General features: G+C 42.5%; 1 protein-coding gene across 14 annotated transcripts in view; it reads left to right on the plus strand.

Moving 5' to 3' along the window:
- hspg2 (heparan sulfate proteoglycan 2) overlaps positions 1-15,221 on the plus strand; it is a 529,465-nt gene that overhangs the window by 386,164 nt on the left and 128,080 nt on the right. For 9 of the 14 annotated variants that reach the window (XM_072586792.1, XM_072586797.1, XM_072586801.1 and 6 more), the window contains 5 exons: positions 2,441-2,521; positions 8,348-8,483; positions 10,761-10,912; positions 13,181-13,310; positions 14,821-14,972. In XM_072586792.1, the coding sequence (XP_072442893.1) occupies positions 2,441-2,521; positions 8,348-8,483; positions 10,761-10,912; positions 13,181-13,310; positions 14,821-14,972 (651 nt within the window). The remainder of the gene's footprint in view (positions 1-2,440; positions 2,522-8,347; positions 8,484-10,760; positions 10,913-13,180; positions 13,311-14,820; positions 14,973-15,221) is intronic. The other 5 variants (XM_072586800.1, XM_072586804.1, XM_072586807.1 and 2 more) reach the window with 1 other exon arrangement.

Raw genomic sequence — 15,221 nt, forward strand, 5'->3', positions numbered from 1 at the left:
TTAGACATGGTTTGGGAACATGCTCTATCCTAAAAACATTCTTCCCAGCTCAGACCACAATTTGAACCACAATCCATTTCAGCTGCAGCAGTAATCCCAGCTTCTTGTCAATGTGAATATTAGACCTTTGCTCACCACGATAAGAAGATGCTCTTCCCAAATTTGTTTGCTAAATTTGATGTAGAATTTTCCAGTAATGCAACAAGTCCATTTTTCAGGAGCTGAAGTGCTATGTGAAGTGGTGAATGTCAGAAAACATCCTCAGTGGGAAAAGGCGTCAGAATCAGTTGGAGGTTTCATTGCTATAAGGTGGTACTGGGAATAAAACATTGTCCCTGTCTGAGGTAGTCAGTTTACACACAGACATGATACTTTAACCTGCTCACCCTGAACTTTATCATAATTCTCTTCAGTGGTGATTCTGTGCAGATTGGAATTCATTTCTCAGCAGATCTAAATTATACACAAAATATCAGGTGAATGTTTTGGTGAGCAATGGTTTGGGCTACTGACTACATTAATCAGCTCCAAATTGGCTGAATTAATGTGTTGCGAGACAAAAACTGAATGCTGTAGAACTTGGAAATTGGAAGTGCTCCAAAAACTCAGCTAGTCCAGTAGTTTTTGTGGAGAGAAGCAGAGTTTCAGGTCAACGTTTACGGGCAGTGACCTTAATGGGTCAAAGAAGGAGTGCAACACTGTCCAGCTGTTTCTCCCAAAGCTTTGACAGCTATAGGAAACACAGAGGTCAATTAGAAAGGAAGATAGCTTTTTGCTTGCTCAACATCCTTTCATCCCTCCAACATTTTTCTTTCCCCTCTCTCATTCTGTCCTTCCTGGTTCCATGGATACTATAACTTTCTCAGGTGGCTGCTTTTTCTTAAACTCCTGTTCATCCATTTACCAGAGTGGGAGTCAGTCTTCCACGACTGCTTATTTGAATTTTGTAATTCAATACATTTCCAATACAAAGTCTGACCAACGCCCCTTTACCAGGGAAACCCAGTCCATTTTTTTATTCAGTCAGACTGTCCGACACACCCCTGCATCATGTGGGATTTGAACCCAGGCATCCTATCTCAGAAATAGGGATGCTATTACTGTACCTCAAGATCCCTTTCAGGCAGGCTTTAGACTGAAGGTAAAGATGTGCAGGTCAGGTGAATTGGCCATGCTAAATTGCCCACAGTGTTAGATGTGTTAGTCAGGGGTAAATATAGGGTAGGGGAATGGGTTTGGGTGGGTTTTTCTTTGGAGGGTTGGTGTGGACTTGTTGGGCCGAAGGGTCTGTTTCCACACTGTAGAGAATTTAATCTAATAAGTAAGTTGCCATAGTCCTACAGACCATAGGTGTGCTTTCCCATTAGAGAGCGAGAGACCTGAGGGTCACCAAACCTCAGGTGAGGGGAAAGGTTGAGGAGGAGTGTCCTTCATGGTAATCTCAGCTGGTGCGGGGATTGAATCCATAATGTTGAAGTCCCCCTGTATCACAAACCAGCAGTCCAGCCAACTGAGCTAACCAACTCTCTCCTTTCAACCCCTGATCTGTTTACTGAATGTTATGATTGACACCTGGAACAGATGGGAATAGAAACTGGCTGAGAGATAAGGACACTGCCACTGTGACACGAGCCCTTTGAGCAAACTTGCTCGGTAAAGATAGGCTCCAATGAACATGAGCTGCTCTCTGCCATCTCTTCAGTATGTTCTATAAAGGGACCATCATTTGCAACCTTGTCAATCTTCTGGTGTCAGTGTCCTGTCTAATGAAGGTGTTATCATTGAGGTGCCAAGCCATTCCCATTATCATTGAAGCCTACAGGTACATTTCCAGCAGGAGTGATTGGTGAGACTCATTTTGTGGGGCTTTGTAGAATGTGGCCCTCCTATCACAGTCTGGGGCTGGTAGTGCTGCTTCCCATTTACACCCTACCTACTGCCTGAAGTTCTCAAAGCACACACCTCAGCACCAGTGACGGAGTTCACTTGGGATCTTACTTTACTGTGGTATATTAGTGCTGCATTGATCTCTTCCTGGCAGAGTTCAACATGGTTGTACCTCCATAGTTACATTGGCCTTCCCATTTCTGGGTATAGTGTTGACGTTAGTGTGGGAAGGTAGCAGTGATAATTAGTGCTATATGGCACCTCTGGATCTTGAGATCAAATGAAGTGTAGGTTTCCGGAGTGATTGAGTGATCAGAGCTGAGGCTCCCCCTGTACTCTGCCAGTGGAATGAATTTGATTGGAATTCAATTGTGTAAGTGGAAACTTCTGATGAGGCAGCTGGAGATGTTTAACCTCTGGATGTAATCAATTTTCAAATTAAACAGGTGTCTCAGTAAGGCACGATGATAGCCATCGTTCTTCTGTCATGTGCTGCTTACATTTGACCTTTCTTTGTTGTTTGCACTTTCCATCCTTTCTCCTCCCTATCCAGGCTATGTCCGTATTTGGCTTCTTTCCAACGGGCATCAGCAAAAATGCTCATGCTTTACAGAGGCGCATTCAAGACCTGCAGGTAGCTGCAATTGTCTGGGCATTGGAGCTTGCTGAGCAGCGACTGACCAGCTAGCTTTCAGACCATTCCATCATGTACAGAGGGTGTACCGGGTGTGTGACCCAGGTATGGTGAGGGCGTATAAGATGCAACCTGGCATCAGTGGGTGGGACACAGGTATCAGAGGGTGTGACCCAGTATGGTGGGGGTGTGCAGGGTGTTACCAGGTTATCGGTGTGTATGACCTGGGTATGGTGGAGGTGCAGAAGTTGCTAAAGTCTTGATCAATGTGGTAGGTTTTAAGATTAATCTTAAGGAGATGAGACTGGAGTGTTGCGATCATAGGGAGAGGATCCCAGAGGTTCCTGATAGGAGAATGTATGGCTGCCAATGGTGGAGCAATTAAAATTCAGGATTGGCAAGAGGTCAGGATTAGGGAAAAACGAGTGATCTTAAAATTAGATGCGGAGTTGGAAAAGATTACAGAGGTAGGGAGGGGCAAATCTATGATGGAAATTTGGAAATAGAGATGCGAAGTTGAAAAGTACAGTGTCATCAGACTGAGTTTATAACAGATCATCAGCGATGAGATCCCAACAACTAGCTGAACAATATCACTGAAGCTCTGCCTTGGCTTATAGTGACTCCAGGCTTGTAAATCTGAGGATGTGTTTGTATCACAAACATCAACACGAAACAGTGAACACAGATGAGTGAATCTTCAACCTGACTTTCAGGTGTCTCTGAATCCACAGGTTACCAACAAGAAGGACATTGTATAAATATGCCTGAAATTCAACTCCAAATGCTTTGCTTACATGTGTCATTGTTTCCTGTAGAACTTTAATTGTCATGTTCCCATCTTGAATTTGTCATGATACTATCTTATCATGATCAAATCTTAGAACATAAACACATACTTGACTTGCGTCCTGCTGAAAATAAACCTTTGAACACAGTTTCTGAGAATTTTACATCACAGACGGAAGGTAGTCAGACAATCATTCATATTACAGCTCTTCGATTGAGACACTTACTTGGTCTGACTTCCTTGCTTTTGCCCATTGCTCTACAGATGTTTATCCGACTCCCTTTCGAAAGTTGAATTTAAATTGAATCTGCTCCACAAACACCTCAGGCAGCATAGTACACAACTATAATTTGTATGGAATAAAATCTCTTCACCTCCGATTCTTTTGCTAAACACCCTAAAACTGTCCTCTGGTCAACAACCCTGCTGTATGTGGTAACAATTCTCCTTATTTATTTGATCTTGTTCCTTCAGAATTTGGAACACTCATTAAATTACCTTTTTCATCAAAGGAGAGTAATCACAGCTGTCGATGACTGAAACCATGTAGCTCTGGTGCCATTCTTGTAGATATCCTCTGCATGTTCACCAAACTTGATATTGTCTGAACGCAGAGAAAGCTATTGCTGTGTCACTATAAAGGCTGTTATGCTTCAACTTCACTGAAGTGGTTAGGACTGGGGAAACAGTATAAGTAACATTTCGCCTGAATAAAGGTGAGTGAGTGACTAATTAACTACATTTAAATATCCAAAAACTGAGATTCTTATTAGAAGGACTTATACATTTAATGGTAAGGTCCAGGGGAGTGTTGCAGAACAAGGAGACCTTGGAGTGCAGGTTCATAGTTCCTTGAAAGTGGAGCTGCAGGTTGACAAGGTAGTGAAGATGATGTTTGGTGTGCTTGCCTTCATTGGTCAGTGCATTGAGTATAAGAGTTGGGAGGTCATGTTGAGGCCATGTAGGTCATTGGTTAGGCCATTTCTGGAATACTGCATCCAATTCAGGGCTCCCTGCCATGTTGTGAGACTTGAAAGGGTTCAGAAAAGATTTACAAAATCCTTGCCAGGACTGGAGTGTTTGAGCTATAGGGAGGCTGGATAGGCTGGGGCTGTTTTCCCTGGAGCGTTGGAGGCCAAGGGGTGACCGTACAAAGGTTTATAAAATCATGAGGGATATAGATTGGGTGGTTAGTCAAGGTCTTTTCCCCAAGGTATTGAGTCCAAAACTAGAGGGCATTGGTTTAAGGTGAAAGGGAAAAGATTTCAAAGGGACCTACGAGCAATGTTTTCACACAGAGGATGGTGCATGTATGGAATGAGCTGCCAGAGGAAGTGGTGGAGGCTGGTAAAATTCTAACATTTAAAAAGCATTTGGATGGATATATGAATAGGGAAGGTTTAGAGGGATCTGGGCCAAACGCTGTCAAATGGGACTAGATTCATTTAGGAAATCTGATTGGCATGGACGGGTTGAACCAAAGGGTCTGTTTCCATGCTGTACACCTCTATAACTCTTCTTGGGAAGTAATTAGATTTGTCACATACCTAAACTGGCGTTTTGCTGTAAATAAGTCAAACTTTATTTAAATACAGTCTTGTCGATTAGAGACATCAAGTGGAATGGTCTGAAAGCCGTTGTTTGCAATGCAATAATCCTAATACTGGCACGTGCTAGAAGAGTGAGAAGTTGTGATGAGGATTTGCAATGATGTTATGTCACCTTAATATCAAATGGGCATTAACGAGACAAGAGGTGAGTTCCTCAAAATCAATGTGATAAAAGTCGCACCCTGCAGCTTTTTCCAGACTCTGTATGAAGGAAATGTTTTTATAAAGTGCATTTTTATTAGTGCATTTTGCTATTGAGAATCAAATGCATGCGTTGTTAAGTTACTTACAGTAGTTTGTTTTTGCAGATTCAGGTGAGTTCTTGTTTCACCTCCAGCTCTTCAATTTCATCAAGATATCACTGTAAGATTTTTGAAACATTGGATGAACGCCAAATCTTTTCAGAACCGTTTGGAAATTATGTTTTATCAAAGCAGTGTTTTTAACCCTCTTCAGAGTAATTTGTCTCTTCCTGATTGGTTCAGTGCTTCATCACTTGCTGCTTAAAGAAGGCAATCATTGTTCCCTTCATAAAATTCAATTCAAACTTAGGCCTGATCTATCACTCACACTGCAGTTTAAACAGTGGTTCATACCCAATGGGTGTCCACTGTGCCCACAGATAGGGCAGGATCACCCATGATACTGTACCTTTGTTTCTGACACATCGGTATTTCAGATGGCTGGTTCTGAAATGGATGGTTTCATAAATAATGCTAACCTTCCTCATGGCGGCAGTTGGGGTGTGGAGCACCACAGCTGTCCCAAGTGAAGCCAGATACAGATGCAGGAGTTTAAGGATGATGATTCTGACTTCAGCCCATGAACTGAGAGGCTAATGACCATTGTTGTTGAGATTGCTGACTCAGTGCAGCCTAGGGATTGGGCCTGAGGATATACTACTCCGAGTGAGTCTGTTGCAAAACACTGAGGAAACTTCTGCAAGGTGTTCTGCAAGCTTTTCTCACACGTAGTTGTCCATGTCTCCTTGATGGCCAGAGACAATGTGGCTGTGAGGCTGACGAGGTGGTGCTGAGACGAAAATAAACATGAGAATAGAGGAAGCAGGTCCAACTTTTTTTGTTCATTCATGGGATGTAGGTTTCATTGTCTCAGCCGCTGTTCCCCTTACAGGATGGCAGGCGGTGACGGTGGGGTGCAGCAGGGTTCAGTGCTGGGACCTCAGCTGTTCACAATATACATTAACGATCAGGACAAAGGAATTGAATGCAATATCTCCAAATTTGCAGATGACCCTAAGCTGGGTGACAGAGTATGCTGTGAGGATGATGCTAACAGGCTGCAGGGTCACTTGGACAGATTGGCTGAGTGGGCACATACAATATATAATATGGATAAATATAAGATTATCCACTTTAGTTACAAAACCAGGAAGGCAGATTATTATCTGAATGGTGGCAGTTTAGGAGAAGGTGAGATGCAAAGAGATGTGGCTGTCATGGTGGGACAGTCGCTGAAGGTTAGCATGCAGGTGCAGCAGGAGTTGAGGAAATGTAATGTCATGTTGGCTTCATAGCAAGAGGATTTGAGGAATAGGAGTAGGGATGTCTTGCTGCAGTTATACAGGGTCTTGGTGACACCACGTCTTGAGTATTGTGTACAGTTTTGGCCACCTAGCCTGAGGAAGGACATTCTTGCTGTTGAGGGAGTCCAGTGAAGGTTCACCAGACGGATTCCTGGGATGGCAGGACTGACATTGAGGAAAGACTGGATTGACTGGGTTTCTACTCACTGAAATTTAGAATAATGAAGGAGAATCTCACAGGAACTTATAAAATCCTGATTGGACTGGACAGACTAGATGTGGAAAGAATGTTTCCAAAGTTGGGAAAGTCCAGAACTAGGAGTCACAGTCTAAGAATCAGGCTGAAAATGTGTTGCTGGAAAAGCGCAGCAGGTCAGGCAGCATCCAAGGAGCAGGAGAATCGACATTTCGGGCATGAGCCCTTCTTCAGGAATACGCCTCTAAGAATAAGGGGTAAGCCATTCAGGACTCAGATGAGGAAGGATTTCTTCACTTGGAGAATTGTGAACCTGTGGAATTCTCTCCCACAGGAAGCTGTTGGAGCCAGTTCATTAAATATATTCAAAGAGGGAGCTGGACGTGGCTCTTGAAGCTAAAAGGATCACGGGATATGGAGAAAAATCAGGAATGGGATACTGAAATTGCATGATCAGCCATGATCGTATTGAATGGTAGTGCAGGTTTGAAGGGCCGATTGCCTATTCCAGCACCTAGCTTCGATGTTATTGTGCATCTCTAGTTTCCCTTGAGAAGGTGACAGTAAGCTGCCTTCTGGAACAACTACAGTCCATTTGGTGTAGAGACATCTATAATGGGAGGGAATTCCAGGATTTTCACCAAATGACAGGGAAGGAGACATGATACATTTCCAAGTCAGGATGGTGAGTGACTTGAAGGGGAACTTGCAAGTGGTGGTGGTTCCCATGTATTTGCCCCCCTCGTCCTTCGAGACAGTAGTTGACATGGGTTTTGTAGGTTCCGAAGAACCTTGGAGAATTTCTTTATCAAAGCATACTGTATCCAGTCCCACAGTTTATCTGATACTCAGCAACTTTCAACTGTGTAAATCCACACATTGATGTTTCTGTCCTGGGCAAGGGCACCCCCTGGTGGTTTGGGAAATTTTTGCACTAATAATGTGAAATAACCTAATAACATTTGAATGCTAACAGTCGTTTGCAGCTTTTAAGAGACTTTGGTCTGCTTTGTTTTATCAAAGATTTATGCGCTAATAAACTGGTGCTTGACAGGACTGCCTTTTACTGAACAAATGTGTTTCAGAGTGCTAATGTGCTGAATGTTCATCACAGTTACCAATAAGTGAATAATGATGGGACAGAAGAATTCTATTTGTTACATGACATCTTTGTGTAGCAGAATTTATTCTCTAATGGGATGTGAGTGTTGTTGGCTGGGCCAGCATTAAATCAAATGAATATGTTGCCCTCCTCTAATCAAACAAAATGGGCAAAAGAAGTAGCCACCTGGAAGTTGGAGACCAAGTCCCAGGTTCTGGTGAAGCAGGTTAGAGGTCAGAGATAATTGACGCACAAGCTTTGCTTCAGTCCCTAATTTTACGATACCACTGCTATATTTGAATCATAAATCTTTAAGTCTATGTTTATGCAAACTGTCTGTGTACCAACTTGCAATTAAACCTTCACCCAGTAAAGCCAGTGTTTATAGGTAACTATCTCTTCTAGCATATTACTGAATGTACTGTTCATGACGAGTTGTTATATTTTACAGGTGCAGGATATTTATCATGGGAAACTGTGATAAAATGCACCTAAATATAAGATTCTTCATACATTAAAGTTAGATATATGAATCTACCAACATCAGTACTGATGATGTGCATTGCTTTAACAATTTTTCAGGCCAAAGTTGAACGAACAGATATCGGCACACTTATTATCCCTTCAATCACTATGTCCCAAGCTGGTGTCTACCTGTGCGTGGGAACCAATGCTGCTGGCTCCTCAGAAGGGCGCATTGAAGTCTCAGTGTTAACCTGTAAGTGTCAGTTTTCCAGAGTGTTGTGTTTATTTGTGCTGATGTCTGAAGTTATCTCCAACTGAGTTTGGTCTCACTCTTGTGCCCAAGTTTTTCATGTAAATAGCTCTTCCAACTTCAGAAGAAGCTATTTGAGATCTTTCCTATTTGAGGATAACCCATATATATTTGGCCATGGGTAGCCTTTAAGGGACCTGCCATGCTGTGTCTCCTACACAGAGATGATCCGTATAATTGATGTAGCCAATGAGCAGAACCAGCAGCCTGCCCATTCTGGTACAAGAATGTAACTAAAAAGCTCAGTATCACTTGGAGCTGAACCACCTTTTTAATAACTTGCCTGTCTTCAAATCTAACTGGAAAACAAATTATATGTCAGTAATGAAGGCTCACACTGGCACCAAGTAAGTTGCTTCTTAGCTTGTAAAGCTTGGGAGGTTACTTGTTAGAGAGGGATGGGCTTACCTTGGGGAATACAGTCACTCCAGATATGTCATTGGTCTACCTGGTACGGCTAAGTCCTGTTTCAACTGAAGGAAAGCTAGGAATTCCCAATTAGTGTTCACTTAATCATAAAAACAAGAATAGGCCATTCAGCCCATCAATTCCTGATGAAGGGCTTTTACCCGAAACATTGAATTTCCTGCTCCTCAGCTACTGCCTGACTTGCTGTGCTTTTCCAGCACCACTCTAATCTTAACTCATTCAGCCTGTTCTCCCCTTCGCTGAGATCATGGCTGATTTGTGGCCCAACTCCACATACCTTTGGCCCATATCCCTTAATACCATTGCTATAATCTATACCTACCTATAATCCCTATAACTTTATCTATCTCAAATTGAAAATTAACAACTAATTTGCATCTACAGTCATTTTTGGAAGAGAGTTCCAAGCATCTACCATCCCTGGTGTGTAGAGGCACTTCCTAACCTCGCTCCTGAATGGTCTGTCATTAGTTCTCAGACTGTACCCCCTGGTTCTGAATCTCCAACTAGTGGAAATAATTTAACTTTATCTACCATGTTTTTTCTTGGCCATTTACTTCACCTCAATATTTTCCATTTGTGGGCTTGAGTCTGGTCAAGAGAGTTTATTCCTGGAGGTTCCTTCTGTAATCGTTTTACAGGATATTTGGATAAGTGCACAAATAGAAAAAGTTTGGAGGAATATGGGCCAGGAGCAGGCAGGTGGGACTAGTTTAGCTTGGGATTATGTTCGGCATGGACTGGTTGGATCAAAGCATCTCTTTCTGTGCTGTATTACTCAGTGACCACATGGCACTTGTTAATGTTATCTTTTCTCTTTCTTCTTGCAGTGGGTTTTGTGGTTGTTAAAGGATAACTTTATACTGTGTAATTGCTATAAGAGTTTCTCCACAAGCTGAAATGTTTACCTTTTACAGATGTGGTGGTTTTATAATCTATAATGTATCATAAAACAAGACGTCCTTCCCTCTTCCTGGTTTATCTTCAAATGAATCTACCTCTGTACCTTTAATTTCTGAATGGTAATCACCCATTGAAACCTTCTGTTAACAGTGCTCATTGCCAGTTTTTTTTACTCCAAATCATTACCTGGAATTTTGACCTTTGAATATTAGAAGACTAATGCATTAATTTGCGAGCTTAAAGTTTAGAAAGTTTTAGAAGGCAGAATTATTTCATTGTAAATGAGCTGCCACGTACTGCTCATCTACTTCACCATGAACTTAACCTTCATAAATCCATTTTAAACGTTGTGTCACCATCAAAATGCTGACTTAGAAATTATTCAGTCTTCCAAAATGTTATTTTCTAAAATAAGCATATCATTAAAATATATTTGCTTTTGTTCAGACTTTCCCAAATATGACTGATTTAATGTGTGGTATGTGCACATAGTAGGTGCCTGTAGCATGTAGGAATTTTTCAGACACCTCACTTTTCTTTTGTTTTAATTTTCACGGGAGGTGGCCATTTCTGGCAAAGTCAGTATTTATTTCCCTTCCTTAATTGCCCTCAAGCTTGGCGGTTTGCTGTGTCATTTCAGAAGGCAGTTCAGAGTCAGCCATGTTGCTTTGGTGTCACATGTTGGCCAGACCAGATAAGGTTGGAAGATTTCCTTCCCTACAGGACATTGGTAAATCAGTTGAATTGTATTGGAAGAATAATGTGACTGGTGCAAGCCATCTCGAACTGTGCTTAACTTATCATGCCTACTGTTATTTTCATTTTCTGGAGGTATTTCTTTCTGCCATGTTTTGATCTGTTTGTTTCTGATGTCTCCTCTGCCCACAGCAGAAGGATCGGTACCAGTAATCCAAATTCATCCCTCCCCTGCCTCAGTCACAGAGGGAAACATACTTGAATTGTACTGTCATGTGACGGGGGATCCTCGACCCAAGATCACATGGCGCAAGAGAAGTGGCTACCTAACATCTAATCACCAGGTACGATATTGTAAAATCTACATTGGGGATGGATTAAAGAAGGAACATCCATGGAGATCTTTGTGGAAGATGATGAGAATTCTCCCAGAGTCATAATCGATGTTCAAATCTTAATTAATATCAGCAGCACAGAGAATCTGGCAATTTATCATGTTGCTTTTGTGGAGCTTAATGTGTGCAAATTGGCTGCATCACTTCCTACATTACAACTTCCTACAGCAGCAACCACACTTGAGAGCTGTGGGACACTCTAACATCTTGAAATACCCTTTCCAGGAAGGGAAATCATTGGAAAAGATTATCAGGGACAAGATCTATACGCATTTAGAAATAAATAGACTTATTAGCGATAGACAGCATGGTTTTGTGTGGGGAAGGTCATGCCTCGCTAACTTAGAGTTTTTTGAGGAGGTGATGAAGATGATTGATGTTGGAAAAGCTATTAATGGTGTCGACATAGACTTCAGTAAAGCCTTTGACAAGGTCCCTCATGGCAGACTGGTGCAAAAGGTGAAGTCGCATGGTATCAAGGGTGAGGGGTGAGCTGGCAAGATGGATACAGAACTGGCTTAGTCATAGGAGGCAGAGGGTAATGGTGGATAGATGCTTTTCAGAATGGAGGGTTGTGATTACTGGTGTTCCACAGAGATAAATACTGCGACTCCTGCTGTTTGTGATCTACATAAATGAATTAGAGGAAAATATAACTCGTCTAATTATTAAGTTTGCAGATGATACAAAGATTGGTAGAGTTCTGGATAGTGGGGAGGATTGTCAGAGGATATAACAGGGTATGGAGCAGTTGGAGGCCCAAGCAGAAAAATGACAGATAGAGTTTAATCTGGACAGATGTGAGCTGGTGCATTTTGGAAGGTCAAGTACAGGTGGAATTTATACAGCGAATGGCAGAACCCTTCAGCGTATTGATATCAGAGGGATCTGGGAGTGCCAGTCCACAGATTACTGAAGGTGACTGCACAGGTAAATAATGTATTAAAGAAGGCTTTTGGCATGTTTGCCTTTATTGAGGGGTCATTGAGTATAAAGTTAGACAAGTTATGCTGCAGCTTTATAGAACTTTAGTTAGGTCACACTTGGACTATAGCACACAGTTCTGGTCACCACACTGCCAGAAAGATATGGATGCTTTGGAGAGGGTACAGAAAAGGTTTACCAGGATTGCCTAGTATGGGGGATTTTACCTATGAAGAAAAGTTGGATAGGCTGGGTTTGTTTTAACTGGAATGCAGGAGGTTGAGGAGCAGCCTGATAAAAGTTTATAAGATTGTGAGTGGCTTAGATAGAGTGGCAAGAATGAAGCTTTTTCCCAGGGTGGAGCAATTACTATGGGACTTGGGGGAGGGTGGGGGAGATGTTTAAAAGAAATGCGTGAGGTACATTTTTCACCTAAACGGTGGTGAGTGTCTGGAACCAGAGGAGGTGGTGAAAGTAGACACCATAGCAGCATTTAAGAAGCGCCTGAATGAATGCGTAAATAGGAACATAATAGAGGTAAACAGGTCCTGTAAGTGAAGACAATTTCAGAATGGAAAGGCCAAATGTGTCAGCTCAGACATGGAGGGCTGAAAGGCCTGTTCCTATGCTGTATTGTTCTTTCCCTCTCTGGGTCTCTTGGCAAAAATCAAACGTGGGAATCCCAGCCAGTTTCATCCTTTACACTTTTGTTTATTATTCAAATATCAGACTCCAGGAAGTGTTGATGTTCAGATTGATGAGTGACATCCTTATGGTGAACCTGGCAGTACAAGGCTTGAGTGCTCAGAGCAGCCCAGTTCTTTGGTTGTTTGTTCTAGGGACGTCACTGGTAAGATCACTATTTATTGCCAGTTTCTAATTTCCCTGGATGAGATGGTGGTGAGTTGTTCTGCCATCATCCACCCACAATGCTTTTACTGTAACGGTTTGCTACAACAAAGTGGTTTGGCCATATTAAGGGGTTTTAACAGTTGACTACGTTGCTGTGAGTCAGACTATATAAAGATGGCAAATTCCCTCCTGTTAAGGGTGACAGTAAACCAGAAGAACAATTTAGTTGTTCCATGATCCTTACTAATTACATCACTATTTATTTTCAGATGTGTTCATCAATTAACTAATTTGAGTCTCCCCTAGTTGCTTTAGTGAGATTTGAACTAATGTCACCAGAGACTTTGGATTAGTGGTCAAATAGCATTACTATCTTGTTACTGCCTCTAATTGTGTCAGAGAATGGTTCCCACTGCTCTAATATTGTGATTTCTCTTCTAGGTGCAAGGCCCAGTGTTACGCATTCGACAGGCCAGTCGTGCTGATGCTGGGGATTATATCTGTCACGCTGAAAACAGTCTTGGAATGCAAGAAGTTTCAGTCTCTGTGTCAGTCAGCTCCAGTGATTTCCGTATGTAACCACCCACTGTTTCTGAGTAACATTGGATGCTTTCTATCCCTTTCTTTACTGTTGAGTGCTGTACAAGAGATGTTACAAAACATCTGGGTGAATCCACGTTAAAGTTATCAAAGCTTATCAATTACAAGAACATTCAGTATAGATCAGTAAAATATCTTGCATTGGCACAGATCAGTGATGAGGCAGTGATAGATGGCAGATTATTAATAGAAAACATGAAATCAAATTTCATTATTCAAGACCACTTCCAACAGTGCTTCCCATACCTTTTTTTGCAGAGTGATCCCCACTGTAGTGCCTCAGATGTAATATGAACTCCCAGGGAAGGGATTAGCTACAGCTGAAGGGTGGGGTTGGCTGAGTCAGTGTGAGATTGGCAGGGGGTGTGGGGAGTGGGCAATGGAACCGCCAGGGATGTGGTGGGAATTCCTGATTAAGGGCTTTTGCACAAAATGTTGATTCTCCTGCTGCTCGGATGCTGGCTGATCTGCTGTGTTTTTCCACCACCACAATCTTGACTTTAATCTCCAGCATCTACTGTACTCACTTTCGCCTATGTGGTGAGAATTGTTCAAACTGCATGATTTGCCTGAGTAAACCTTTTTGCTGGCTCTTTGGGTAGTAGCAGTCACCTCTCGAAGATCAATCAATTAGGCCACATCCACCAACAGAGAAAGACACAGAGGGACTTGTAGCTGTTCGCATTCAGTCTGAGCTCCATTGCTACCTCAGAGCTTGTGGGCCACTGAAATAACACCACAGAGGCTGATATCCTGTCACCAGGTTACCCTTTATTTGCACGTGGTGAGTCCTTAACACTGATCCAGCTCTCTGATTGAACAGAACCTCTGACACTCCTGTTCTTCTCTGTCAGCCAGGCCTCCCTGATTGGACCCGTGAGATCTATGAGATCCACCTGGCTGACCTCATTACAATCACTATAGCAACAAAATCCCATTACATGACCCTGTTCAGGAAGGATCACAGTTCCTGGATTTCTGAATTGGTGACCTTGGCCTGCCAATAGTTACTGATTCTCGATTCGACTGGTGCTGGAAAAGCCCTTCATCAGGAATGATGCCCGAAATGTCAATTTTCCTGCTCCTCGGATGCTGCCTGACCTGCTGTGCTTTTCCAGCACCACTCTAATCTGGATTCTGATTTTCAGCATCAGCAGTCCTCACTTTTGCCTAATAGTTACTAATTGACTGGCCTCTTAAAATAGTTAATCCCTTTAAACCCACCAAAACTTGCCATGCTGGTATAGTTTCTTCCTTTAACCTTCTGTATTATACTGAAAAAATTTGTAGTTTCTCAAATTTTCTAAACCAGAGTGACAGTGTGGCTCAATAATTTGCTTCCATCCTTCAGTTTAACAACTATTGTTACATTGAATGTTACTGGTGCAGAAAGAGTTGCTTTCAGAGATAAAGTCTGTGACAATCTTTTGATCTGTTTGTCTCATTTTAAAACTTTCTTGTGGTCTCAATGCTCTCCACAGCCCAGAGAACTGCCCCAACAGTACGGGTTCACCCTTCACGTACCTCAGTAGGTGAAGGAGAGATGCTGGAGTTACACTGCCAGGTCACAGGGTACCCACAACCCAGGATCACTTGGTACAAAGTCGCTGGCACTCTCTCAGCCAATCACCAGGTAGGTGAAGGTAGTGCTAGATCAACCCTGGTTATCCTTCGACCGACAATTATTTATAGATGAGATTTGTTAGTGTGTGATCAAATTGTTGCCCAGTTACTGCCCTCGACAACAGTAATTGGCACCATTTGGCACGGTGGCTCAGTGGTTAGCACTGCTGCCTCACAGCACCAGGGACCCGGGTTCAATTCCAGCCTTGGGTGACTGTGGAGTTTGCATATTCTCCCCATGTCTGCGTGGGTTTCCTCT

The sequence above is a fragment of the Chiloscyllium punctatum genome, chromosome 16 (assembly GCF_047496795.1).
Source record: "Chiloscyllium punctatum isolate Juve2018m chromosome 16, sChiPun1.3, whole genome shotgun sequence".
In the NCBI taxonomy this organism is placed as follows: Eukaryota; Metazoa; Chordata; class Chondrichthyes; order Orectolobiformes; family Hemiscylliidae; genus Chiloscyllium; species Chiloscyllium punctatum.